The 27500-nt window shown below is 40.1% G+C and overlaps 1 protein-coding gene across 3 annotated transcripts in view; it reads right to left on the minus strand.

Annotated features, from left to right (window-relative positions):
- The window catches only part of arap2 (ArfGAP with RhoGAP domain, ankyrin repeat and PH domain 2), a 275757-nt gene that overhangs the window by 117528 nt on the left and 130729 nt on the right, over positions 1–27500 (minus strand). For all 3 annotated transcript variants that reach the window (XM_062065971.1, XM_062065972.1, XM_062065973.1), the window contains one exon: positions 12351–12525. In XM_062065971.1, the coding sequence (XP_061921955.1) occupies positions 12351–12525 (175 nt within the window). The remainder of the gene's footprint in view (positions 1–12350; positions 12526–27500) is intronic.

Consider the following 27500-nt stretch of genomic DNA (forward strand, 5'->3'; position numbering starts at 1 on the left):
GCACGTATCGCTTATGTGTGACTGCCATCTACTGGCGCACCGGGTTATCAGGCGCACTGTCGAGTTTTGAGAAAATGAAAGGATTTTAAGTGCGGCTTATAGTCCAAAAAATATGGTAGTACCATTATAGGTTTGCAGCTTTATCTACTTCAGCATGTGCTTTAAAATGTTGCTACTTGGTGTGAAACCAGGGATGGACTAAAATAACATTTCGGCCCTGGACTTTTTGTTCCAGATTCAAAATTAGATTAAAATATTCCTTCAGAATACTTGTTCGAAGCTGAGCCCCTTGTCATTTGAAATATTATTATTTTTTATTTATTTATTTATTTATTTTTTTATTTTATTTTTTTTATTTGAAATATTAAAATACCACTGGTGTTTTTTTGTTCTACGTTTGCACAAACGTTGTGTATGTGCAGGTCAAAGCCTTTTAAGTAATTTAAAAAATATATGTTGTGGCCAGTGACAAAAGAGCCACCCTTTGCTCTGATTACTGTTTTGCACACTCTTGGCATTCTCTCGACGAGCTTCAAGAGGTAGTCACCTGAAAGGGTTTTCACTTCACAGGTGTCATAGTTTTGATGCTTTCAGTGACAATCTATAATGTAAATAGTCATGAAAATAAAGAAAACGCATTGAAATGAGAAGGTGTGTCAAACCTTTTGGCCTGTACTATATATATATATATATATATATATATATATATATATATATATATATATATATATACACACACACTACCGTTCAAAAGTTTGGAGTCACCCAAACAATTTTGTGGAATAGCCTTCATTTCTAAGAACAAGAATAGACTGTCGAGTTTCAGATGAAAGTTCTCTTTTTCTGGCCATTTTGAGCGTTTAATTGACCCCACAAATGTGATGCTCCAGAAACTCAATCTGCTCAAAGGAAGGTCAGTTTTGTAGCTTCTGTAATGAGCTAAACTGTTTTCAGATGTGTGAACATGAATGCACAAGGGTTTTCCAAACATCAATTAGCCTTCTGAGCCAATGAGCAAACACATTGTACCATTAGAACACTGGAGTGATAGTTGCTGGAAATGGGCCTCTATACACCTATGTAGATATTGCACCAAAAACCAGACATTTGCAGCTAGAATAGTCATTTACCACATTAGCAATGTATAGAGTGTATTTCTTTAAAGTTAAGACTAGTTTAAAGTTATCTTCACTGAAAAGTACAGTGATTTTCCTTAAAAAATAAGGACATTTCAATGTGACCCCAAACTTTTGAACGGTAGTGTGTATGTATATATATATATATATATATATATATATATATATATATATATATATATATATATATATATATATATATATATATATATATATATATACATATATATATATATACATATATATATATATATATATATATATATATATATATATATATATATATATATATATATATATATATATAATCTATCCTGTCCAGCCACTCAGGCAAATCATATTGTTAATGTAGATGTATGTTGTACAGACTTACTTTAGAAAAGAGAAGAGTTGCCTTATTTGTATTTTACCTTATTAAATGTTTGAATATAATCTTATTGAACAAAATCAGTTTTAAGTAATATAGAAATTTATCAGAGCTGTTATATATTTTATGGAGGAATGTAAATGTTATTGGAAATGTATGGATTTTGAATCAGGAATCGAATCGAATTCAATCATGATTCACAGACCTACTGATTTGTAACTCGCTCTTTCTGTATGTATTGCTCTAATATTAGCATAAGTATAAATTGCTTTTGATTGTGTCATTTTAATCTTGTTATGTTAATGTGCATTGTCCTTTAAATAAACAAATACAAATGTTTACAATTATATTTTGAAACCTCACATTTTGAGATAACTTATCTTGTTTTTGGATACTCACTGAACCATTATTTAATTGCTCACTTTGTTACCAAGCAACACAAATACTGGCTGAAATATTTTGTCATCTCACCACAGCACAATACCACCAATTATTGAAGGCAGCGCAGTAAAGTGACAGCACACTGAGTTGTCAGTGAGGCTCTAATCTTGTCTATTAAGTTAGAGGTACCAATTGTATTTGTTGTCTTTCTTTTTTCTCTTCAAGCTGTTGCACTGAACCACATAGTGTTGTTGGGGTAGAACAAAGCTTGTTTATTAGACTTTATTGTTGGCCAAGTGGCTTTTATTTTAAATTGATATTCAAAAGTGCGACGACGAGCACAAATGTAGTTTTTGACAGCACAAACTTTGGGAGAAATTGTGAGATTTTGGACAGCCACAAATGTATTTATTATTTTAATATTTCCAATGACAACTGGGGCCAGGTTCATGTAAGCCATCTGAATGAGTCTGACACAGGAAATTATATATTAAAAGCTGACAAACCACCGCCATTATGTTCCACGAATACATGCACGTCATGCTCAGCAAGAAGGTTTGTTGTGCAAGAAGCAAGCCGATGTAGCTGGTGTGTGAAACTGAAACCGACAAAATGCAAAAAAATGCTGAAAGCAGTGAGGCATACAAGCCAATTGAAGGGTGAAAATGTGTGCAGAGAATGAAAAATGTACATATAAACACACAACTGTCTCTTTTGTGCGGCGTTTGCAGTGGCGTGTCCCCGGGCCGGCTTAGGAGAGTTACCGTAGTTACATAGGCAAGGTGCAGCAAAAGATAAACAGATGGCTTTCTATTGGCCCTTTGTTGATCAGACCACTGGGAAAACTCCCAGTATTCCCAATGCCAGTCCAGTTTTGTGTAAACGTATTTGAGTTACACTGCCATACTGTTACTTAAAATGACCTCAACAGCGCTACTTATCAGTTTTACAATATTGCCTCCGTGTTTTGAAATAAATGATGCACTTGTTAATAAATAACGCAAATAGAGCTACATTTTCTTGTCCATTTTCTCGTTAATTAATAAAGTTAATATAACGATCAGATAAGCTTTTAGTGCAACACCTGTTGTTGTTGACTTTGGACTAGCGACTGCACGAACATCAAGGCCGCGGAACAGAGACACACTGCAGGCTTACACACAAACATGCATCCACAAAAATATACGCCACACACATACATACCCCACCCCCCCCCCCCCCCCCCCAATCCAAGGCCTCCGACGCAAATCCCATAGGGGTGATGAAAGGATGGTCAGCGCCTGAGAACTGTGGCCTTACCACCATGACCTCGCACTCCCTTCCCTCTGTTGCTAGATATCTCGAGATGTATGTTGTAATATGTATATGTGCTTTGCTATGGAGGTTTTTTCCCACTCCAGACTGGGCCCCCTTAGGAGCCAAGTCTAGATTGTATTTTTTTACTCATCCTTCCCCAGCGTTTTACCTTTTTCCCCATCTTCTACGGGGCGCCTGGTGGCAACCCATCAGCGTTCCTGTTCTGTAACCCTGTATACTGTTTTTTTGTCTCATCTTGAACGGGTTTGTGCTGAAAACAAAGTTCCGTTGTACTTGTGCAATGACAATAAATACATATCCTATTCAAATAGTCATGTCACAAAAAAAGTTGTATTTTTATTTGGCCTTGAAAAAGATTTTTCCAAAAAAAGCAGTCGTCTTTTATCGGCTCAATATACAGCTGTACCTAAACTTAAGAGTGCCCTAACTTAGTGTCAGTGTTTTGAGATAAGCGTTTTGTGGTATGTAGGTAGTAGAGATGCGCGGATAGGCAATTATTTTATCCGCAACCGCATCACAAAAGTCGTCATCCACCCGCCATCCACCCGAACTAACATTTTATCAAAACCACAACCGCCCGCCACCGCCACCCACCCGTTGTTATATATCTAATATAGACGATGCAAGGCATTAGTGAGGTTAGAAAGCTTTTGCTTGTTAAAGAAAGGAGACTGATCCAATGCAGCAGAGACATTCAATGCGTGCCACGCATTAATATCTCTTGGCCACGCATTAGAGGTTAAGAGATATTAACGCGTGATAATATTATTTATCATTATTATAATATTATTGTCATTTCCATTAAGAAAGTGTTGACTATTGTTGTTATTTTTTTTACCTGGTCTTTAGTATTCCCTTTTTTAGTTTGTCGCGTACCACGTTTGCTGCCGGCGTTGCCATCTTTTTATTTTTTTCTTCTTCTGCTGCTGTGTTGTGGTGTGCTGTGTCACGCCAAATTTCTTCCCCCTACAAAAACCTCCCCCCCCCCCCATTTACTTCCGTGGTCATGTTTCCTCTTACGTCATTGACAGCGATCGATAGCACTTCGGCTTTGACTGCCCGTCGCTGGAAGAATACTTCGTCTTTGACAGCTGCTGGAATCTGAAGAAATCGATTATTGTTTTTTTTTGTACAGGCGCGAAACAGGACAGTCGCGTGCCGGTTAAGGACCCCCGGCAACTTTGTGACTTTATTGGACGCAGCCCCGGAAGTAAATGGGGGGGGGGTTGTAGGGGGGGAAGAAATTTGGCGTGGCAGCTGCAGCAGTGTCTGATGAATAATTGCCCGTTTCAAAGAGTGCTGCTCGTTTTTCGTATGTGGGTAACAACATTTAACTATGTATATATATTTCCGAATTGGTTCAACCGCCACCCGCCCGAATCTATTAAAGATCTATTTTTTTCGTCATGCATCCGCCCGACCCGCGGATTATCCGCGGACTCCGCGGTTGTGTCCGCAAACCGCGCATCTCTAGTAGGTAGGTAGGTCTTTTTTGTCATTGCACAAGTACAACAAAACTTTGTTTTCAGCACAAACCCGTTCAAGATTAGACAAACAAACAGTGCACAGGGTTACAGAACAGGAACGCTGATGGGTCGCCACAAGGCGCCCCGTAAAAGATGGGAAAAAGGTCAACGCTGGGGGAGGATGAGTATAAAAATACAATCTAGACAGGGCATCCTAAGGGGGCCCAGTCTGGAGTGGGGAAAAAACTCCATAGCAAAGCACATATACATATTACAACATACATCTCGAGACTTGCAACAGAGGGGAGGGAGTGGGTGCTACGGTGGAAGGCTGCAGCTCTTCAGGCGCTGCCCAGCCGTCCATCACCCCTAAGGGCTTCGCGTCAAGGGCGTTGGATGGGGGGTGGGGTATGTGTGTGTGGCGTATATTTTTTGTGGATGCATGTGTGTGTGTGTGTAAGCCTGCAGCGTGTCTCTGTTCCGCGGCCTTGGTGTTCTTGCAGCCGCTAGTCAGTCCAAAGTCAACAACAACAGGCGTGTGTCCATTAGAGACAAGAAGGGAGTTTGTTGTGTCTTCGCCTCACAGTCCTTTGGGTGAGTCTCGAAGCCAGGGAAACAATCCAAGTTAGAATGTTTTGTATGCGAGTGAAAATAAAATTTGCTTTGCACTCTAAATTGTCTATAACTGGTCCTCAAATTCATCCTGCGGGGCAGAGAGTCCGATGTTATCCTAATCACAAGAGTGTCCACAGTTCTGCCCGCATCCTCCGATTATTTGTGTTGATTGTGCAAGCATTGATTTCAATTCATCTCAATGTCCGACTTTGATTTGAGATACAAGTGTTTTGAGTTAAAAGCTCCATCACAGATCGTTAGGGTACTACTGTAGTATACTATCTCAAAAAACATCACTGGAAATTTTACAAGCACAAGTAATGTAAAAAGTAGGGCCTGTGTGTGACATTCAGTATGGGATCTCCAGGTGTAACATGTGGGACTGAAATGCACCTATGAAAACAATAGAAGAAGCTATAAATACAAAAAGAACCCCTCCCAGTGAAAGCCTTTGACTATAAGGGATCGAGCCATCATTAGAGTCGCCCTGGAGGTTTTCAAAATACCCGGTACCTTTGCCTCTCTGGCTGCAGCTGGGATGTGGATATGAAAATGAACGTACTCCGACAACATCCCAAGGTGCTGCGATGCAAGCAGGTGTAGGCGTGAGAATGAGGCCCATGGAGGATGCTATAACAAAGTGGCGTCCTAAAGGAGGGGAGGGGACCTACAAATGAGGCACAGTGCTGAGATGGGACATTGCGGATGACAGCTTTGTTTTGGGACACTATCCAAGGGAGTGTTTTTATTTATTTTTGGCATCATGCGGCAATAGCTTAAAGTTACTCATCGTGAAGAAGTAGGAGCCCGTTGTCGTCCATTTAGTTACAATCCATACCACATAGGGGTAATTACTGTCTGCACCTCGTCCAAGACTAAAAAGGTGCAGCTTTGTTTCCAAACAAAGGAAAGGTCGAAAATACAAGCAAAAGGTCTTCAGACATTTTTCAAACAAATACAGTGAGGATGGAGACATGCAGGTATTGAATTGTCCCCAGCGTCTTCCACACAGAAAACTGTGAGCACAGAAAAGTTTTCTCAAGACAAAAACAAAGCCAACTTGCTCAAAAAAAACAAAAACATCATGGAGGAACTTTGTGTCAAGACTAGGGATGTCCGATAATGGCTTTTGCCGATATCCGATATTCCGATATTGTCCAACTCTTAATTACCGATACCGATATCAACCGATGCCGATATCAACCGATATATACAGTTGTGGAATTAACACATTATTATGCCTAATTTGGACAACCAGGTATGGTGAATCTAAGGTTCTTTTTTTTTTTTTAAATAATAAAATAAGATAAATAAATTAAAAACATTTTCTTGAATAAAAAAGAAAGTAAAACAATATAAAAACAGTTACATAGAAACTAGTTATTAATGAAAATGAGTAAAACTAACTGTTAAAGGTTAGTACTATTATTGGACCAGCAGCACGCACAATCATGTGTGCTTACGGACTGTATCCCTTGCAGACTGTATTGATATATATTGGTATATAATGTAGGAACCAGAATATTAATAACACAAAGAAACAACCCTTTTGTGTGAATGAGTGTGAAAGAGTGTAAATGGGGGAGGGAGGTTTTTTGGGTTGGTGCACTAATTGTAAGTAAATCTTGTGTTTTTTATGTTGATTTAATAAAAAACAAAAAAACAAAAAAAACAAAAACAAAAAAACGATACCGATAACAAAAAAAACAGATACTGATAATTTCCGATATTACATTTTAAAGTATTTATCGGCCGATATTATCGGACATGTCTAGTCAAGACTTAAAACTTCTCTCTGTGTGGAGACATGTCTATTCCTCGCCTCTTTGTCACTTCAAAGCATTTTATGCATATGTGAAGTTTGTTGTTATTAGTGTTGTCCCGATACCAATATTTTGGTACCAGTACCAAAATTATTTAGATACTTTTCAGTACTTTTCTAAATAAATGGGACCACAAAAAAATTGCATTATTGGCTTTATTTTAACAAAAAATCTTAGGGTACATTAAACACATTTTTCTTATTGCAAGTTTGTCCTTAAATAAAATAGTGAACATACAAGACAACTTGTCTTTTAGTAGTAAGTAAACAAACAAAGGCTCCTAATTTAGTCTGCTGAAATATGCAGTAACATATTGTGTCATTTTCCATTCTATTATTTTGTCAAAATTATTAAGGAAATTAAAATTAATTACTTATCTACTTGTTCATTTACTGTTAACATCTGCTTACTTTCTCTTTTAACATGTTCTATCTACACTTCTGTTAAAATGTAATAATCATTTATTCTTCTGTTGTTTAATACTTTACATTAGTTTTGGATGACACCACAAATGTGGGTATCAATCCGATACCAAGTCGTTACAGGATCATACATTGGTCCTATTCAAATGCCTCATGTGTCCAGGGACATATTTCCTGAGTTTATAAAAATAATATAAATTAAAAAAAAACAAAATAAGATGTTGTGATGCCAAAAAATATTTACGTAATCATAGTAGTATCGACTAGATACGCTCCTGTACTTGGTATCATTACAGTGGATGTCAGGTGTCGATTCACCAATTGTTTGTTTACATTTTGATGGCGGGGAGCTACGGTGAAGCATGTTTAGCTATTCCTCGTCCTGCAGGGATGATACTTGTAAGAAACTTACTTTATTTGTCGCCATGGAGGCGAGGATTAGTGATTTAGAAGTAGCTAAAACACTGCCGACTGGGTCTGGACTTTAGCCGCTAACTAGCTAGCCATGTCTTAAAGCACCTCTTCCTGAGGGCGTTTCAGTGTTATAACTTCACCTTTATCGTTAGTTTTTAAGCCAAAATGCGTCCGTTCTCCCTTTTCTGTCTACACACTGTGTCTGTTTGTAAGTACTCTGTGATTGTGCGCTGCCGAACATGCTAGTCTGCTCGTAAACCAGCAATGTTACTTTTCAGAGGCGGTATAGTACCGAAAATGATTCATTAGTATCACGGTACTAAACTAATACCGGTATACCGTGCAACCCTAGTTGTTATACTATCTTATAGCCAAAGCGTTTATTTACCTCAATCGCAAAGATGAGGAGGCGTTAATTGGAAGCAGCCGATGATTGGGGAGAGGCTTGTTAAATTTGAAAAAGCATGAACAACATCATTAATGAACAAATGTACTGCACAAACTACGTAGTCTGCATTAATAGCGCTGATGAGTTCATTGTAAACAACAGTGTAACACGCATAAGTCGAAATGCACATAGAGGTAGCTACATCTGCTGACCAATTATGACACTTTAGATGCAAATTCTTGTGGAATTAATAAAAAACTACATCAGGAGGTTGCTTACGGCCACACTTGTTAAAGGCCTACTGAAACCCACTACTACCGACCACGCAGTCTGATAGTTTATATATCAATGATGAAATCTTAACATTGCAACACATGCCAATACGGCCGGGTTAGATTAGTAAAGTGCAATTTTAAATTTCCCGCAAAATATTCTGCTGAAAACGTCTCGGTATGATGACGTTTGCGCGTGATGTCACGGATTGTAGCAGACATATTGGGACACCGTTGTGGCCAGCTATTAAGTCGTCTGTTTTCGTCGCAAAATTCCACAGTATTCTGGACATCTGTGTTGGTGAATCTTTTGCAATTTGTTTAATGAACAATGAAGACAGCAAAAAAGAAAGCTGTAGGTGGGAAGCAGTGTATTAGCGGCCGGCTGCAGCAACACAACCAGGAGGACTTTGAGCTGGATAGCAGACGCGCTACCGTGAGTACGCAGCTTTGGCTTCCAAACATTTGATCGCTTGCCCGTACGTGCGTGCCGCTATGTGCATGTCACGTACGTAACTTTGGGGAAATATATGTGCTGTATGAACTTTACGGAGGTGAACGGTACTTTGGGCTGTGGGATTGAGTGTGTTGTGAGGGTGTTTGAGTTGTATTGGTACGTTATATGGACGGAAGGGGGGAGGTGTTTGTTATGCGGATTAATTTGTGGCATATTAAATATAAGCCTGGTTGTGTTGTGGCTAATAGTGTATATATATATATGTCTTGTGTTTATTTACTGTTTTAGTCATTCCCAGCTGAATATCAGGTCCCACCCGCCTCTCACAGCATCTTCCCTATCTGAATCGCTTCCACTGCCCTCTAATCCTTCACTCTCACTTTCCTCATCCACAAAACTTTCATCCTCGCTCAAATAATGGGGTAATCGTCGCTTTCTCGGTCCGAATCGCTCTCGCTGCTGCTGGCCATGATTGTAAACAATGTGCAGATGTGAGGCGCTCCACAACCTGTGACGTCACGCTACTTCCGGTACAGGCAAGGCTTTTTTATCAGCGACCAAAAGTTGCGAACTTTATCGTCGATGTTCTCTACTAAATCCTTTCAGCAAAAATATGGCAATATCGCAAAATTATAAAGTATGACAGATAGAATGGACCTGCTATCCCTTGTTGAATAAGAAAATTTCATTTCAGTAGGCCTTTAATGCCAATGTTTTTTGATCCAGCGGCTGTTTAAATTTGAAAAAGCATGCAAAAATGTCAATAATGGTACAAAAGAACACGCATGTCGTACAAACTGTTCAGCCAGCATCTCTCTCTTTTCGTGTCCATCAATCACGTTGTATGATTGGTCAGGCTCTTGCGCAGTAGAGAGCCTTCTCATTTGCAGCCATTAGATCCTCCAAGCTGCATTGGTCATCCAGGAGTGGGCATCTCAACAGGTGTGGCATGGATTGTACAGATGTTCCACACTGTTGCATCAGCATGGCCCCATATACCCGTTTTGGTCTTGCAGCGGCCCATGCCCCGTGCAAAGTCTGTTGAGCGACTTCCACGTCTTCCATGTAGATTTATGACCTGGTGCTAGTTGTTCTTTGGTTGGTATTGGCAGCTTTGCGATGCGTTTTTCCTGCCACAATGTTTGAGGAGACTGGGATAGTGGCTGGACTAAGTGGCGAAAGCTTTTCCTGGGCTGGTTTGTTGGGGTGGCGGGTGACCTCAACTTGCCTTTTGCGTTCAGTTCCGCTGGCTACAGACCTGCGCGTCCCAGGTGAAGTGGTGCCATCAAGGGCGTGGAGGCTGTCCATATTTGTTGGTTTGAGGCATCCCGTAGTGCACCTACAGCTGTCATTGATGACAGCGTCAACTTTATTTGAATGGGTTGATCTCTCCCGGACAGGACAGGCATGCTCCCCAGCAGGGTAAATGGTAAATGGGTTATACTTGGATAGCGCTTTTTTACCTTCAAGGTACTCAAAGCACTTTGACACTATTTCCACATTCACCCACACTGTGAAAAAGAAAAAAAAAGTTGAGAAAACGCAAATTTTCAAGACAACATGATGCAACAAGATTTTTGCGTTTTCTCAACTTTTGACTACTATTGTTGACTTAACTAAGATTTACAAGTTGAGATAAGAGTTATGTGACATATGACATATGACATATGTCAGTGGTCCCCAACCTTTTTGTACTTGCGGACCGGTCATAGCTTGAAAATTTGTCCCACGGACCGGGGAAATTTTTTTTTTCTTTTTTACGGACTGTATCCCTGCATACTGTATTGATTTATATTGATATGTAATGTATATATTGTGTTTTTTATGTTGATTTAATTAAAAAATTGTATTTTTATTTTTTTTTTATTAAATTTTATTTCTTGTGCGGCCACGGCCCGGTACCAATCGGTCCACGGACCGGTACCGGGCCGCTGCCCGGTGGTTGGGGACCACTGACATATGTGACTTATGGCATATGACATATGACATATGTGACATATGACATATGTGACTTATGACATAACTCTTATCTCAACTTGTAAATCTTAGTTAAGTCAACAATAGTAGTCAAAAGTTGAGAAAACGCAAAAATCTTGTTGCATCATGTTACCTTGAAAATATGGTTTTCTCAACTTTATTTTTTTTTACAGTGCATTCACACACACATTCACACAATGATGACAGGAGCTGCCATGCAAGTGTTGTGGAATTTCTGACCTTTGAACTGTATTTCATGTCTGTCAAGAATGTACGTTTATTTCATTTCTCTTCTATTCTAAGCCATTGAAGGACTAGAAGTAGGCCAAAGTTCAATATGAAGTCGTGCCGACCAGTCTACAAAATGTTTTGATTGTCTAAGCATGACTAAGGGATTCAAGGATGGTGCAAAACAAACAGGTCGAAAACAACGGGACCTTGACGCATGAGGGAAACAGATCAAATGGGCAGGAGACCAGGACTCTAGAGAGATTGCTTGATTCGTGTGTCCTCCGGAGGACGTTTGTTTGTCTGCAGGGACAGCTCAATCCGACTTGCACTTTTGACTATGGGTAAATACATTTTTTGTACTAAATTCACTTTTGTTGCTGTTTAAGCTTCGGACAATCCACTACACAAGGCGCTAACCACGACCCATCAGGAGCAAGGCTGAAGTGTCTTGCTCAAGGACACAATGGACGTGACAATGTTAGTAGAAGGTGGGGATTAAACCAGGAACCCTCAGGTTGCTGGCACGGCCACTCTCCCAACGTTCCCCCCGTTGTGGCTTGTGCAGCCCTTTGAGACACTCGTGATTTAGGGCTATATAAGTTGACTTTGATTGATTGATTAATACAGGATAAATAAAGGCTTAACCAAAACAAAAGCGCATTATTTTGTTTTGTTGATTTTCTTGTCCCGGATTTAATTAGAAAATCCGGTGTTTATTTGCTTTTGTAGACAACGTACCTGGCATTTGTGTTTGAGTAGAGACGTTAATTACATTTAAAATGGCCATAGCGTATCCCACTGGTAATTCATGCTAATTAGACTTACTGGCTCGCAAACAGTTTAATAACCATTTGGCAGAAAGGCTAAAGAACAACTGATGCACAGTTTGGCTATAAGAGACATGTATGGGCCAATTATGTGCAAGCATCAAGTTGGCGTTCACTATATTTATCCTACATGCATGCTTCTGACAACTACCCAATGTGTATGTTATGCACAGCCACAATCTGGAATAATGGCCATCACCATGGCAACCAGCCTCATACATGGTGATGGCTAAATGAAAATACGTGTATTTATTTACCTGACAGCTTGTTCTGATGCAGGAATTCCATTTGCAACCTCTGGCCTGCGAGCTGGGCCAGGAGGTACGGCGTGGAACAGGTCGGGTGCCCGGTGGCGCACATAACATCGGCCCCGCTGAACACCAGCTCCATGGTGTGTAACACGCCAGGCAGCAGCACAGCAGCACACAGTGCCTGGACACACATTAAACCAGACATAGAGAGAGTTGACTTTTGTCGCTGGGGGAGATGCCGTTTTTATCCCGCTTAATAATGCATTTTTAACTTAATATTCAATCATTTTGACACGAATCACGCCGCTCCGTGGATGTGTGGGCGCACAGATAACTCACAGACCCGTCACTTTTTTGGGGGCTGGTTGCATTTCACTGGAAAGCAGCGAGACGCTTAAAGAGAGAAAAATACACCTAAAAAGCCTGCGCGTCTTAGCGAGGACAAAGCGTCTATAAAACGTCACCACAAGACCATATAAAAGTTTAGAGTGGAGTTCTGCTTGCTGATCTCCAAAGAGAAGTTAAAATAAGATCAAACTTTAATACTTCTGGCGCGAGTCATTAAATCCCTAATCCCTTTTGGAGCAAAAAAATAAGGGGGCCGGGGGGAGGGGGAGGCGGTGTGGTGACTATGAGCTGGACAAATAGGCCACGTTAAACAGAAAAAGAAGGTGAGGGATACAGATGTGACTACAAGTCGAATACAGCTCATTCTGTTCTCTTTGAAGGCATGATTTATGGCAGAATGGACGTTTATGTCTATCATACGTGGCTTAACCCTTCAAAACTCCCACTTGTACTCCATTGCACACCTGGGATGACAGAAACAGAAAGCACCTGTCAGTCAACTCAGCTATTGATTGATTGATTGACACTTTTATTAGTAGGTTGCACAGTGAAGTACATATTCCGTACAATTGACCACTAAATTGTCGCACCCAAATAAGTTTTTCAACTTGTTTAAGTCGGCGTCCACTTAATTGATTCATGATACAGATATATACTATCAATATATACTATCATCATAATACAGTCATCTCACAAGATAATCACATTGAATTATTTACATTATTTACAATCCGGGGGGTTAGGTTTGGTTGTTATCATCAGTAATCAACAATTGAGAACAGAGAAATGGATATTGGAACAGTGTAGGTCTGACTTGGTAGGATATGGACAGCAAGTAGTGGGCAGAGAGAGAGAGAGAGAGAGAGAGAGAGGAGAGAGGAGAGAGAGAGAGAGAGAGAGAGAGAGAGAGAGAGAGAGAGAGAGAGAGAGAGAGAGAGAGAGAGAGAGAGAGAGAGAGAGAGAGAGAGAGAGAGAGAGAGAGAGAGAGAGAGAGAGAGAGAGAGAGGACGAGAGAGAGAGAGGAGAGAGAGGAGAGAGAGAGATCAGAAGGCATAAGAAAAAGTATCTGCATTTGATTGTTTACCATTTGATTATTAACAATCCAGGGAGGGTGTTAGTTTAGGGTTGTAGCTGCCTGGAGGTTTAGTTGTCTAAATCAGTGGTTCTTAACCTGGGTTCGATCGAACCCTAGGGGTTCGGTGAGTTGGCCTCAGGGTTCGGCGGAGTCTCCGCCGAGGAGGTCAAGACACACCCGACTCATTGTGTAAATAAAAACTTCTCCCTATCGGCGTATATGGATAACCCAAACAATGTTCCCTCTAATTTTCCATCTGATTTGCAGGTGTGTAATTTGTTGTGAGTTTATGCACTGTGTTGGTTTTGTTCTTTGAACAAGGTGATGCTCATGCACGGTTCATTTTATGCACCAGTAAAAAAAACATAGAACTCTGTCTTGAATATGAAAAAAAAAAACTTTTTTTTTCACGAAAGAAGGGTTCTGTGAATGCGCATATGAAACTGGTGGGGTTCGGTACCTCCAACAAGGTTAAGAACCACTGGTCTAAATGCTGTATATGAAAAAAAAAAACTTTTTTTTCACGAAAGAAGGGTTCTGTGAATGCGCATATGAAACTGGTGGGGTTCGGTACCTCCAACAAGGTTAAGAACCACTGGTCTAAATGCTGTAGATGTCAACACAGGTTAGTAGGCAAGATAATTGTGATGCACAATCAAGAATGGTGGTAGTAGTGTCATAAGTACTGGGGGGTATCATTGAAATAAACTCCAAAAAGTTCAAATTAAAGTACCACTGATAGTCAAACACACACCAGTTGTGGTGAAACTACCCTCTGTATTTGACCCATTCCCTTGGTTCACCTCCTGGGAGGTGAGGGGAGCAGTGAGCAGCAGCGGTGGCCGCGCTCGGGAATCATTTTGGTTATTCAATCCCCAATTCCAAACCTTGATGCTGAGTGAAGGGAGGTTATGAGTGCCATTTTTATTAGTCTTTGGTATGACTCGGCCGGGGTTTGAACTCACAACCTACCGATCTCAGGCGGACACTCTAACCACCAGGCCGCTGAGCAGGTGAGTGTATTGAGTCAGACTTAAAATGAACATGTCGAAATTCTTCCAAAAGTGTCGAATGTAGTATAAGCACCATTATTATACAGCACCGGCCTAATCCGTAACCACAGTTGCCCAGTTCTGGCACTACTCATGTGGTCCCAGACCATGCATGACGCTATCACCATGCTTAACTGTAAACTCCAGGACTATGAGCCACTACTTTGTTTCAAAGCTTTGAACCTTGCGGCTTATAAAACGATGCGGCTGATTTACGGATATGTATTGTGTTCAATATTTGTCATTAAACTCAAGCAGAGACACTGAAAAGGTGTGTTGTTGTTTGTGCTATGGTGTCAATTATGGGGTGAGTTCGCTCATTGCAGGTGTTGCAAGTTGAAAAAGTACTTCCTGTTCTAGTGCCTTGAACTGGAAGTAAAGCCGTCTAAACTAGCATTTCTGCTCAAAAGGATTCTAAATAAGATTTTTCAATCCGGCCCGCCGGATGTTCTACATAATTTTTTTAGACCTCAACATCAAAACTTTCGCCGCCATTATTGATGTGCAGTGCTGTTTTTTGAAATTACTGTAAGTCTTGTATTAATAGAAAGTAGGAGATGTCCGATAATATCGGCCTGCCGATATTATCAGCCGATAAATGCTTTAAAATGTAATATTGGAAATTATCGGTATCGTTTTTTTTTTATTATCGGTATCGTTTTTCGTTTTTTTTATTAAATCAACATAAAAAAACACAAGATACACTTACAATTAGTGCACCAACCCAAAAAACTCATTTACACTCATTCACACAAAAGGGTTGTTTCTTTCTGTTATTAATATTCTGGTTCGTAACATTATATATCAATATATATCAATACAGTCTGCAAGGGATACAGTCCGTAAGCCACACATGATTGTGCGTGCTGCTGGTCCACTAATAGTACTAACCTTTAACAGTTAATTTTACTCATTTTCCATAATTACTAGTTTCTATGTAACTGTTTTTTATATTGTTTTACTTCTTTTTTATTCAAGAAAATGTTTTTAATTTAATTTATCTTATTGTATTATTTTTTTTTAAAAAAGGACCTTATCTTCACCATACCTGGTTGTCCAAATTAGGCATAATAATGTGTTAATCCACGACTGTATATATCGGTATTGGTTTATATTAGTATCGGTAATTAAGAGTTTGGACAATATCCGAATATCAGATATCGGCAAAAAGCCAATATCGGACATCCCTAATAGAAAGTAATTAAATGGTCGAAATCTGCGCTTTTAGGTGTTATACGACTTATTACGGTAATCTACGTCACAGCAGCTCAGACGAGGAACAAACCAAAGTGGGCGGGGTTTGTTTTTCAGAGCAGCCAGCCCGAAACGCGTGTGTCTGGAGCGGATGCTTAAGCACATTTTTACGTGATAATATATCATATTGTAGGTGTTTATTACACTTTGCATTCATATTTTGCTGTTTTTTTTTTGTTGTTGTTGTGTTTGCTTGGTTGTAAAAGATACACAACTATCGAGGAGCTGGTCTGAGAAGTAAAATATGTTTTTATGTTGTTAATATTCAGTGGTTTTATGTTCATAGTTAATATTGTAAATCCCAATTTCTTTATTTTCATTGTACATTTTGGGTGTCCCATTCAGTAAAAAAATGTAAATGTCCATTCCGTATTTTGAGGTGGGTCTGTCGTAACGTTTTTAGAACTCTATCGGACATTGCGACTTTTGGTATTGCAATGTAATTAAGTTGGCGTCTTTAGCATCAGCTAACATGCTAACACGTTCCGAGTGTCTGTGTTAGTATTATTAACTTACAATGGCATTTTTGGAGAGGGCAGCACGGTGACGCAGGGGTTAGTGTGTGTGCCTCACAACAAGAAGGTCATACGTTTTTGATTCCTGGGGTCGGGGTCTTTCTGTGTGGAGTTTGCATGTTCTCCCTGTGACTGTGTGGGTTCCTCGGGTACTCCGGCTTCCTCCCACCTCCAAAGACATGCACCTGGAGATAGGTTGATTGGCAACACTAAATTGGCCCTAGTGTGTGAATGTGAGTGTGAATGTTGTCTGTCTATCTGTGTTGGCCCTGCGATGAGGTAGCAACTTGTCCAGGTTGTACCCTGCCTTCCGCCCGCATTCTTTTTAAGCTTTTCAGGTGGAATTCTTTCCCATTCTTGCTTGATGTACAGCTTAAGTTGTTCAACAGTCTGGGGTCTCTGTTGTGGTATTTAGGCTTCATAATGCGCCACACATTTTCGATGGGAGACAGGTCTGGACTACAGGCAGGCAGTCTAGTACCCACACTCTTTTACAACGAAGACACGCTGTTGTAACACAGCATTGTTTTGCTGAAATAAGCAGGGGCGTCCATGATAACGTTGCTTGGATGGCAACATATGTTGCTCCAAAACCTGTATGTACCTTTCAGCATTAATGGTGCCTTCACAGATGTGTAAGTTACCCATGTCTTGGGCACTAATACACCCCCATACCATGACAGATGCTGGCTTTTGAACTTTGCGCCTATAACAATCCTGATGGTTCTTTCTTCGTTGGTCCAGAAGACACGACGTCCACAGTTTCTAAAAACAATTTGAAATGTGGACTCGTCAGACCACAGAACATTTTTCACTTTGCATCAGTCCATCTTAGATGAGCTCTGGCCCAGCGAAGCCGGCGGCGTTTCTGGGTGTTGTTGATAAACGGCTCTCCCTTTGCATAGTAGAGTTTTAACTTGCACTTACAGATGTAGCGACAAACTGTAGTTACTGACAGTGGTTTTCTGAAGTGTTCCTGAGCCCATGTGGTGATATCCTTTACACACTGATGTCGCTTTTTGATGCAGTACCGTTTGAGGGATCCAAGGTCACGGCATTCAATGTTACGTGCAGTCATTTCTCCAGATTATCTGAACCTTTTGTGATTTCTCCAGATTCTCTGAACCTTTTGATGATATTACAGACCGTAGATGGTGAAATCCCTAAATTCCTTGCAATAGCTCGTTAAGAAATTTTGTTCTTAAACTGTTCGACAATTTGCTCACACATGTGTTCACAAAATGGTGACCCCCGCCCCATCCTTGTTTGTGAATGACTGAGCATTTCATGGAAGCTGCTTTTATACCCAATCATGGCACCCACCTGTTCCCAATTAGCCTGTTCCCCTGTGGGATTTTCCAAACAAGTGTTTGATGAGCATTCCTCAACTTTCTCAGTCTTTTTTGCCACTTGTGCCAGCTTTTTTGAAACATGTTGCAGGCATCAAATTCCGAATGAGCTAATTTTTGCAAAAAATAACAAAGTTTTCCAGTTTGAACATTGAATATCTTATTTTTGCAGTCTATTCAATTGAATATAGGTTGAAAATGATTTGCAAATCATTGTATTCTGCTTTTATTTACTATTTACACAACGTGCCAACTTCACTGGTTTTGGGTTTTGTAAATCCATATTGCTATACAAGCTATATCCAAGTGTACTTTTTTGATGATACTAACGGAAATATTAAAAACAATACCCGAATTGCTGGGAGTGACTCCAAAATGGCGACAAAGACCAAAAAAAAAAGTGTCTTTCTCTCTGTAGAAGTTTTTTCCTATACTTTCCAGTCCACCTGATAAACAAAGCATTTGCTATATCTTCAGTGTCTTTTGTTCAACGTCTTTACCTGCCTCGACCTGCCGAGGTGAGACAAAAGACAATGTGTCAGCCTCCTCTATTGATGTGACATTGTGGACGCCGACCCGCAACAAAGTGGATCAGCGGCGAAGTCAGGTGGCGGGGGAAGTGGAATTTCAACGAGCAACCTTTCTCTTTCATCCGACTCAGCCCGAGCGAGGAAGTGTCCATTGATCGGTTGTCCTCGCTCCCCAAACAAAGAGCTTATTGATAAAACATCTGAAATAACAAGTAAGCGTCCATGAATGGCCGTATTACAGTATGTTAAAGTGTGTGTTGTTGCAGTGCACCACAGGGTCAGATTAAGCCTCTCATGCTGCCCAGCCTTATTTCGGATCATCTCTGGAAAATGACCTTCTGTGTCATAGCAATTACCACTGCAACTGGAGGGATTGTGTGTGTGTGTGTTTGTGTGTGTGTGTGTATGTGTGTGTGTGTGTGTGTGTGTGTGTGTGTGTGATGATATAAGTGGGTCCTTTGACACCTCCTTCTCTAGGTCACGTGGCCTGCCGAGACTCCGCCGAGGTCACCGGGATATAAGCTTCTAATGGGGACCGTGGGAATAAAGAACAGAGCGGATAAAGGCGTAGCCGGATGCGGAGATTCCACAACATTTGAACCAGACTGGTAGGAAGCTCCGGTGAATTTGGGCCACTGGCCATTGTATACGCCTTATCATTAGGATCAAAGCATTCCTTCATGACCCTTAAAGGCCTCCTGAAATGCGATTTTCTTATTTAAACGGGGATAGCAGGTCCATTCTATGTGTCATACTTGATCATTTCGCGATATTGCCATATTTTTGCCGAAAGGATTTAGTAGAGAATATCGACGATAAAGTTCGCAACTTTTGGTCGCTGATAAAAAAGGCTTGCCTGTACCGGAAGTAGCGTGACGTCACAGGTTGTGGAGCTCCTCACATCTGCACATTGTTCACAATCATGGACACCAGCAGCGAGAGCGATTCGGACCGAGAAAGCGACGATTTCCCCATTAATTTGAGCGAGGATGAAAGATTTGTGGATGAGGAAAGTGAGAGTAAAGGACTAGAGGGCAGTGGAAGCGATTCAGATAGGGAAGATGCTGTGAGAGATGGGTGGGACCTGATATTCAGCTGGGAATGACTAAAACAGTAAATAAACACAAGAAATATATATACTCTATTAGCCACAACACAACCAGGCCACAAATTAATCACGCATAACAAACACCTCCCCCCTCCCGTCCATATAACCCGCCAATACAAATCAAACACCCGCACAACACACTCAATCCCACAGCCCAAAGTACCGTTCACCTCCCCAAAGTTCATACAGCACATATATTTCCCCAAAGTCCCCAAAGTTACGTACGTAACATGCACATAGCGGCACGCACGTACGGGCAAGCGATCAAATGTTTGGAAGCCGCAGCTGCGTACTGCGTTACACATACAAATTAAACAAAATGCTTATGGCAACATGCTGGTTGCGTACTCACGGTACCGCGTCTGCGTATCCAACTCAAAGTCCTCCTGGTAAGAGTCTCTGTTGTCCCAGTTCTCCACAGGCCAATGGTAAAGCTTGACTGTCATCTTTGGGGAATGTAAACAATGAAACACCGGCTACGTGTTTGTGTTGCTGCAGCCGGCCGCTAATACACCGCTTCCCACCTACAGCTTTCTTCTTTGCTGTCTCCATTGATCATTAAACAAATTGCAAAAGATTCACCAACACAGATGTCCAGAATACTGTGGAATTTTGCGATGAAAACAGGCGACATAATAGCTGGCCACAATGCTATCCCAAAATGTCCTCTACAATCCGTGACGTCACGCGCAGGCGTCATCATACCGAGACGTTTTCAGCAGGATATTTCGCGCAAAATTTAAAATTGCACTTTAGTAATCTAACCCGGCCGTATTGGCATGTGTTGCAATGTTAAGATTTCATCATTGATATATAAACTATCAGACTGCGTGGTCGGTAGTAGTGGGTTTCAGTAGGCCTTTAAAGAAGTGCTTAATAAGATGACTCTTCCCAAAAACTGCAGCAAAAATATTAAGTATCAATATTAATTTTCGACTTAATTATATTTTAAAGGGTTTAACACAGGGGTGTCAAATTCAAGGCCCGCAGGCCTGATCTGTCCCGTGAATAAATGTCCTATGGCCCCCGGGGATGATATTTGATTAGTATTAGAACCGCCGCCTGCTGCAGTTTTGCACGCACCAATACTCCCGTCTGTGTTGGCGCTAGGAATTTTCAAAATGGGGTCCCAGGGGCCCCATCAAGTCATAAAAATGGGGTCCCACAGTACATTTTTGGGGTCCCACTTTTTTGTAACCGTTTTTGAAAACAAATGATAAATGTATGCATTGTCCTGTTGTATCTCACATTCTAAATTGTGTTTTGGAAAAGGGTTGTCATAAACCTTACTTAATTAATTTTAAAAAAGGTAACACTTTAGTATGGGGAACACATATTCACCATTAATTAGTTGCTTATTAACATGCAAATTAGTAACATATCGGTTCTTAATTAGTCATTATTAAGTACTTATTAATGCCTTATTCTGCATGGCCTTATTATACAACCAGTAAGCCATTAACTAAGAGTCTTCCCTCAAAAACCTCATAATTATTGCTTATTAGTAACTAGAGATGTCCGATAATATCGGCCTGCCGATATTATCGGCCGATAAATGTTTTAAAATGTAATATCGGAAATTATCGGTATCGTTTTTTTTTATTATCGGTATCAGGGTTTTTTATTTATTTTTTATTTTTTATTTTATTTTATTAAATCAACATAAAAAAGACAAGATACACTTACAATTAGTGCACCAACCCAAACAATCTCCCTCCCCCATTTACACTCATTCACAAAAGGGTTGTTTCTTTCTGTTATTAATATTCTGGTTCCTACATTATATATCAATATATATCAATACAGTCTGCAAGGGATACAGTCCGTAAGCACACATGATTGTGCGTGCTGCTGGTCCACTAATAGTACTAACCTTTAACAGTTAATTTTACTCATTTTCATTAATTACTAGTTTCTGTGAGGAACTCGCATGGCTGCAGTTTGTGTGTCCCCAAGATGCAAGAACCAGGAGGAGGATGTGCAGGTAAGATGATTTTAATTAACATAAACAGAAAATAAAGCAGTCTTGCAGAGTTGTTCCAAACATAGAAGTCTATCATCGAGCACTGAGGAGTGCTCCCGCGAAAACATAAATAGACATATGCTGATTGGCAGCCGGTGTGGACCGGCTGCCAATCAACGGCAGGTGAGGAGAAAACAGTGCTCCGCGGAACAGGAAATTTAACAAAATAAGAGCACTGACCGGAAGTAATACAAAAACCAAGGAGACAAACAGAAATGAAGTGACCGATCGTCACAGTTTCTATGTAACTGTTTTTATATTGTTTTACTTTCTTTTTTATTCAAGAAAATGTTTTTAATTGATTTATCTTATTTTATTTTATTAATTTTTTTTAAAAGGACCGTATCTTCACCATACCTGGTTCTCCAAATTAGGCATAATAATGTGTTAATTCCACGACTGTATATATCGGTATCGGTTGATATAGGTATCTGTAATTAAAGAGTTGGACAATATCGGAATATCGGATATCGGCAAAAAGCCAATATCGGACATCCCTATTAGTAACCTTAACCCTTATATGTTCTCCTAGTGTCCAAATAACTCTAAATTAAGTCTTTGTTACTTTAATAAGCAACTAATTAATGGTGAATATGTTCCCCATACTAAAGTGTTACCAAAAAAAATAATACAAAAGAAATCACATTTTCATGGATATGTAAAGTTATTCAGTTATAAACATTTATTCACTTTCTTCTTTCCTTCAAGGATCTAAACTTTACCGCTGCCGGTATTTTTTTTATATATGTTTATTGCAGTGGTTCTTAACCTGGGTTCGATCGAACCCTAGGGGTTCGGTGAGTCGGGCTCAGGGGTTCGGCGGAGGTCAAGACACACCCGACCCATCGTGTAAATAAAAACTTCTCCCTATCGGCGTATTACGGATACGGCAACAGCAGAAGTCACACTGATTTGCAGGTGTGTAATTTGTTGTGAGTTTATGCACTGTGTTGGTTTTGTTCTTTGAACAAGGGGATGTTACCATCCTAGTCACGTCCGTTGTGTCCTTGCGCAAGACACTTCACCCTTGCTCCTGATGGCTGCTGGTTAGCGCCTTGCATGGCAGCTCCCGCCATCAGTGTGTGAATGTGTGTGTGAATGGATGAAAGTGGAAATAGTGTCAAAGCGCTTTGAGTACCTTGAAGGTAGAAAAGCGCTATACAGTATAACCCATTTATCATTTATCATTCATGCACGGTTCATTTTGTGCACCAGTAAAAAAAACATGGTAACACTTTAGTATGGGGAACATATTCACCATTAATTACTTGCCCTAGTGGTTAGAGTGTCCGCCCTGAGATCGGTAGGTTGGAGTTCAAATCCCAGCCGAGTCATACCAATGACTATAAAAATGGGACCCATTACCTCCCTGCTTGGCACTCAGCATCAAGGGTTGGAGTTGGGGGTTAAATCACCAAAATGATTCCCGGGCGCGGCGCCGCTGCTGCCCACTGCTCCCCAAGGGGATGGGTCAAATGCAGAGGACAAATTTCACCACATCTAGTGTGTGTGTGACAATCATTGGTACTTTAACTTTAATCTTTTAATCTTATTAACATGCAAATTAGTAACATATTGGCTCTTAACGAGTCATTATTAAGTACTAATTAATGCCTTATTCGGCATGGCCTTATTATAACCCTAACCCTGGCCCTAACCCTCTTACCCTAACCCTAACCAAATAACTCTAAATTAAGTCTTTTTTACTTAGAATATGTTCTCCTAGTGTCCAAAAAACTCTAAATTAAGTCTTTGTTACTTAGAATATGTTCCCCTTACTAAAGTGTTACCAAAAACATATAACTTTGTCTTGAATTTGAAAAAAAAAAAACATTTTATTTTTCACTAAAGAAGGGTTCGGTGAATGCACATATGAAACTGGTGGGGTTCGGTACCTCCAACAAGGTTAAGAACCACTGGTTTATTCTAATATTTTCAGAATGTGTTTGTTCTATTTTTGGCCAATGTAAGACAAAGAAAACAATCTGAATTTGTCTTTATTTTTTTATTTTAATGCCATCATTTTAATAGTCCGGTTCGCGTGTGCACAGATTTTCCTCCATGCGGCCCCTGAGCTAAAATGAGTTTGACACCCCTGCTTTAACACTTAAAGGACTCATAGCAGATGACCAAAATGTCACTACTACGTTCTATTTATGTATTTTTGCATATTAATGATATAAATAACCCATCATTTGGGTAATCGGTAGATAACTAACTGTACTTGGAATGCCCCTTTTCCATCGCCAGACTGGATATGATGCCCACTCTTAGTGTGACCTCATTTACAGAACCGGATCCCGTTTCCCGCATAGACAGTGTGGATGAAGGCATGTAAAACTATTATTTTGCTCACTTCACTGCATGTTTCTGTTGCCCTGGTCCATGATTACGTCAAAACTAATATGGTTAACATTATGAGCAAAAAATAAATATAATAATATATGGACACCATAGCCTGTGTTTCCTTATATTCAGTGTATTCCTGTCATGGGTATATTCTTAAACTTATAATGACAATTTTTAACACTTTATTTTTAAACCTTTGATGCCCCTGTGTTCTCACCCTTGTAAGGTTGCTGGAAATGTGAATTTCTTTTGAGGACGACTATCTATTCTCTCAGCATTTTGTCAAACACAATTCAACTCAGCGCCTTATTGCAGTGAATTTTGCCAAGGGACATGTAACCAAATATTAACATTGCTGTATGTATACTTTTGACGCAGCAGATTTGGTCACATTTTCAGTAGACCCATAATAAATTAATAAAAGAAGCAAACTTCATGAATGTTTTTTGTGACCAACAAGTATGTGCTCCAATCACTCTATCACAAAAAAAATGAGAGTTGTAGAAATGATTGGAAACTCAAGACAGCCATGACATTATGTTCTTTACAAGTGTATGTAAACTTTTGACCACGACTGTACATAGTCGAACACCATCTAATTAAGGTGTTTGTTTCAACAAAAAAGGTGGTTTTAACCAAAAATAATGCAGTAATCCAGGGTTTTTTTCAACAAATAGTTTGGAAGTAGAATAGAATAGAACGTTATTGTCATTGCACTTAAAAAGTACAATTAAATTAGTTTTCAATACACCCCGTGTAAGAACAGACCTACAATATACGGTACACGGCAAGTAGAAAAAACAGGAAGACTGATGGGTTGCCACCTAGCTGCGCCTCGTAAAGAGTTAGGAAGTAAAGGTAAACATGGCAGGAGGAAGAGGAGGAGAAAAAAAAAGCAGCTCCAAAACTAGGATCGTAGACCAGAAAACAACCTCGAGCAACAATAAGCACATATCAACACATGTTACGACACACAAAGACTTGTGACTTGTAACAGGGAGGCATCCGGTTATGGTTGCGTGTTTTGTCCATAAGCCTGGCAGTCGCTCGGTTCGGCGTCGCGGAACAGAGTAAACATCCCTTTTTGTTTTATTTTTTTATTTATTTTTTTGTCCTGTCCAGCTACTCAAGCAAATCATATTGTTGATATAGATGCCCATATCGGCTGTACACATTTACTTTATAAAATAAAAGTGTGGGATACTTTTCTTGTTGCCTTATTTGTATTTGACTTTATTAAATGCATTTATATTATTATTTGGTGCAGCCGGGCCGTAGCAGGAGGGGATAGAAAGAGGGAAAAAAGGAAGACAGAGAGGGAAATTGCGACAATAACAACAATAACAACAACAGAACAACATCAACAAATAGGATATGTACAAATCTGATGGTAAAAGTGATAGACTGCAGCGCATCGTACGTGCTGCTGAGAAGGTGATTGGCTGCAAGCTCCCATCCCTCCAGGACTTGTTCTCCTCCAGGACCAGGAGGCGTGTGGGTCGGATCACAGCTGACTCTTCTCACCCTGGACACACGCTATTCTTCCCTCTCCCCTCAGGCAGGAGACTACGCTCCATCCAGACCCACACCTCCCGCCACCTGAACAGTTTTTTCCCCTCGGCCATCAGGCAAATGAACAATAACTCCTAACAGCAGCTCCTTGAATTCCTTGAATCCCTTCTAAGTCTATCTGATAGCTCAGTCACAGCTCTTTTTTATACCAAATATGTGTTATATGTGTTTTATGTCGCACGTTTGCACCAAGAAAAATTCCTAGTTTGTGAACCCGTTCTCAAACAATGGCAATAAAACGATTCTGATTCTGATTCTGATTCAAAGAAGCAGTTAGTGAAATAAATATTAATAATACAGAAATGACAATGAACATTATTACACTACAAATGGAGCAATACAAATACCAATAGAAATAGCACTATTGATAATGAATAATAACAATAATTACCTCTTTTGTCAACAATACAATTGTTTCAAATGTAACAATACATATATGTAATGATAACTTCAAATACAAAAGAAAGCGGATGAATGGAGGGGACGAAAGAGAAGCCAACTATATTAACCTTCTGGATTGTTGTAATAACAATAGGTTACACTTTGTCAGAGTAAACATCCCTACTGTCCTTGAAGAAGATGGGAAGGGATTTCAGAGCGTCTTTCGCTGCAGTGGTCTCGATGGGGTGTTTACAGCGTGGCCTTGCCAAAGCCAGTGCAGAGGGAGCCGAATTGTAGATAAGGATTGTTTTGGTTAGTTTGAACAGACACATTTTAATGGTTTGTCTGCTCTAGTTGTTCGTTCTGGCCCTCAAATTGATCACAATTTTGCCTTTCAGAGCAAAAAGCTTCTCTGAGATGTTATCAATTTTGCGATTCAATTCAGAAGTCTTCAAAGTTTGAGTGCTTCCAGCTCTGACCAACTCATCCATCACGACAGGCAGCTTCTCGGCTCTTTGAACGGCTGCCACCGTCTTCCGAATTTGTCGATAGACCAGGGCAATGCTCAATCCAATCAGCAGGTGACCTGTTATCACAGTTCCAAGTAGGAAGACATCTTCAATGTCTTAGGCAGAATCGTCAGGCACACGACTCTCCACTTCCTTCAGTAGTTCATCGTATATCCAGCAGCAAACGTTCCGTATGGACAGGCACGTTCCCCAGAACCTGGGCTTTTCGTCGAGAAGAGCTTGTCAATTTCGTTGAAAGAACAGTTTACCAAATCCATATTTTAGATTTCGGACAATGGCGCAAAAGAGATGCTCTCAGACAGTTAAGACAAGACAAAAGGAGACAAAGAGCAAAAGCAGGAGAGATAAGTGAGAGGGGAGCGTCCGCCTTTGTTGAGAGCCAGGAGAAAAAGTACACTACCGTTCAAAAGTTTGGGGTCACATTGAAATGTCCTTATTTTCAATGAAGATAACTTTAAACTAGTTTTAACTTGAAAGAAATACACTCTATACATTGCTAATGTGGTAAATGACTATTCTAGCTGCAAATGTCTGGTTTTTGGTGCAATATCTACATAGGTGTATAGAGGCCCATTTCCAGCAACTATCTTTCCAGTGTTCTAATGGTACAATGTGTTTGCTCATTAGCTCAGAAGGCTAATTGATGGTTAGAAAACCCTTGTGCAATCATGTTCACACATCTGAAAACAGTTTAGCTCGTTACAGAAGCTACAAAACTGACCTTCCTTTGAGCAGATTGAGTTTCTGGAGCATCACATTTGTGGGGTCAATTAAACGCTCAAAATGGCCAGAAAAAGAGAACTTTCATCTGAAACTCGACAGTCTATTCTTGTTCTTAGAAATGAAGGCTATTCTACAAAATTGTTTGGGTGACCCCAAACTTTTGAACGGTAGTGTAGTAGTAAGAGTAACAGTGGTGACTGTTTGTGTGGCTTTTAAATTTTAGGATAATTTAAAGAACAGCGATGACAATTCTACAATTCTTTAAATCTACTGGCAAATTAATTCTATTCCTTCTATTCCTTCCTTCTAATCGTTAACTGAATGGCGCAAAATGTCCCGAGGATCTC

The sequence above is a fragment of the Entelurus aequoreus genome, linkage group LG12 (genome assembly GCF_033978785.1).
Source record: "Entelurus aequoreus isolate RoL-2023_Sb linkage group LG12, RoL_Eaeq_v1.1, whole genome shotgun sequence".
In the NCBI taxonomy this organism is placed as follows: Eukaryota; Metazoa; Chordata; class Actinopteri; order Syngnathiformes; family Syngnathidae; genus Entelurus; species Entelurus aequoreus.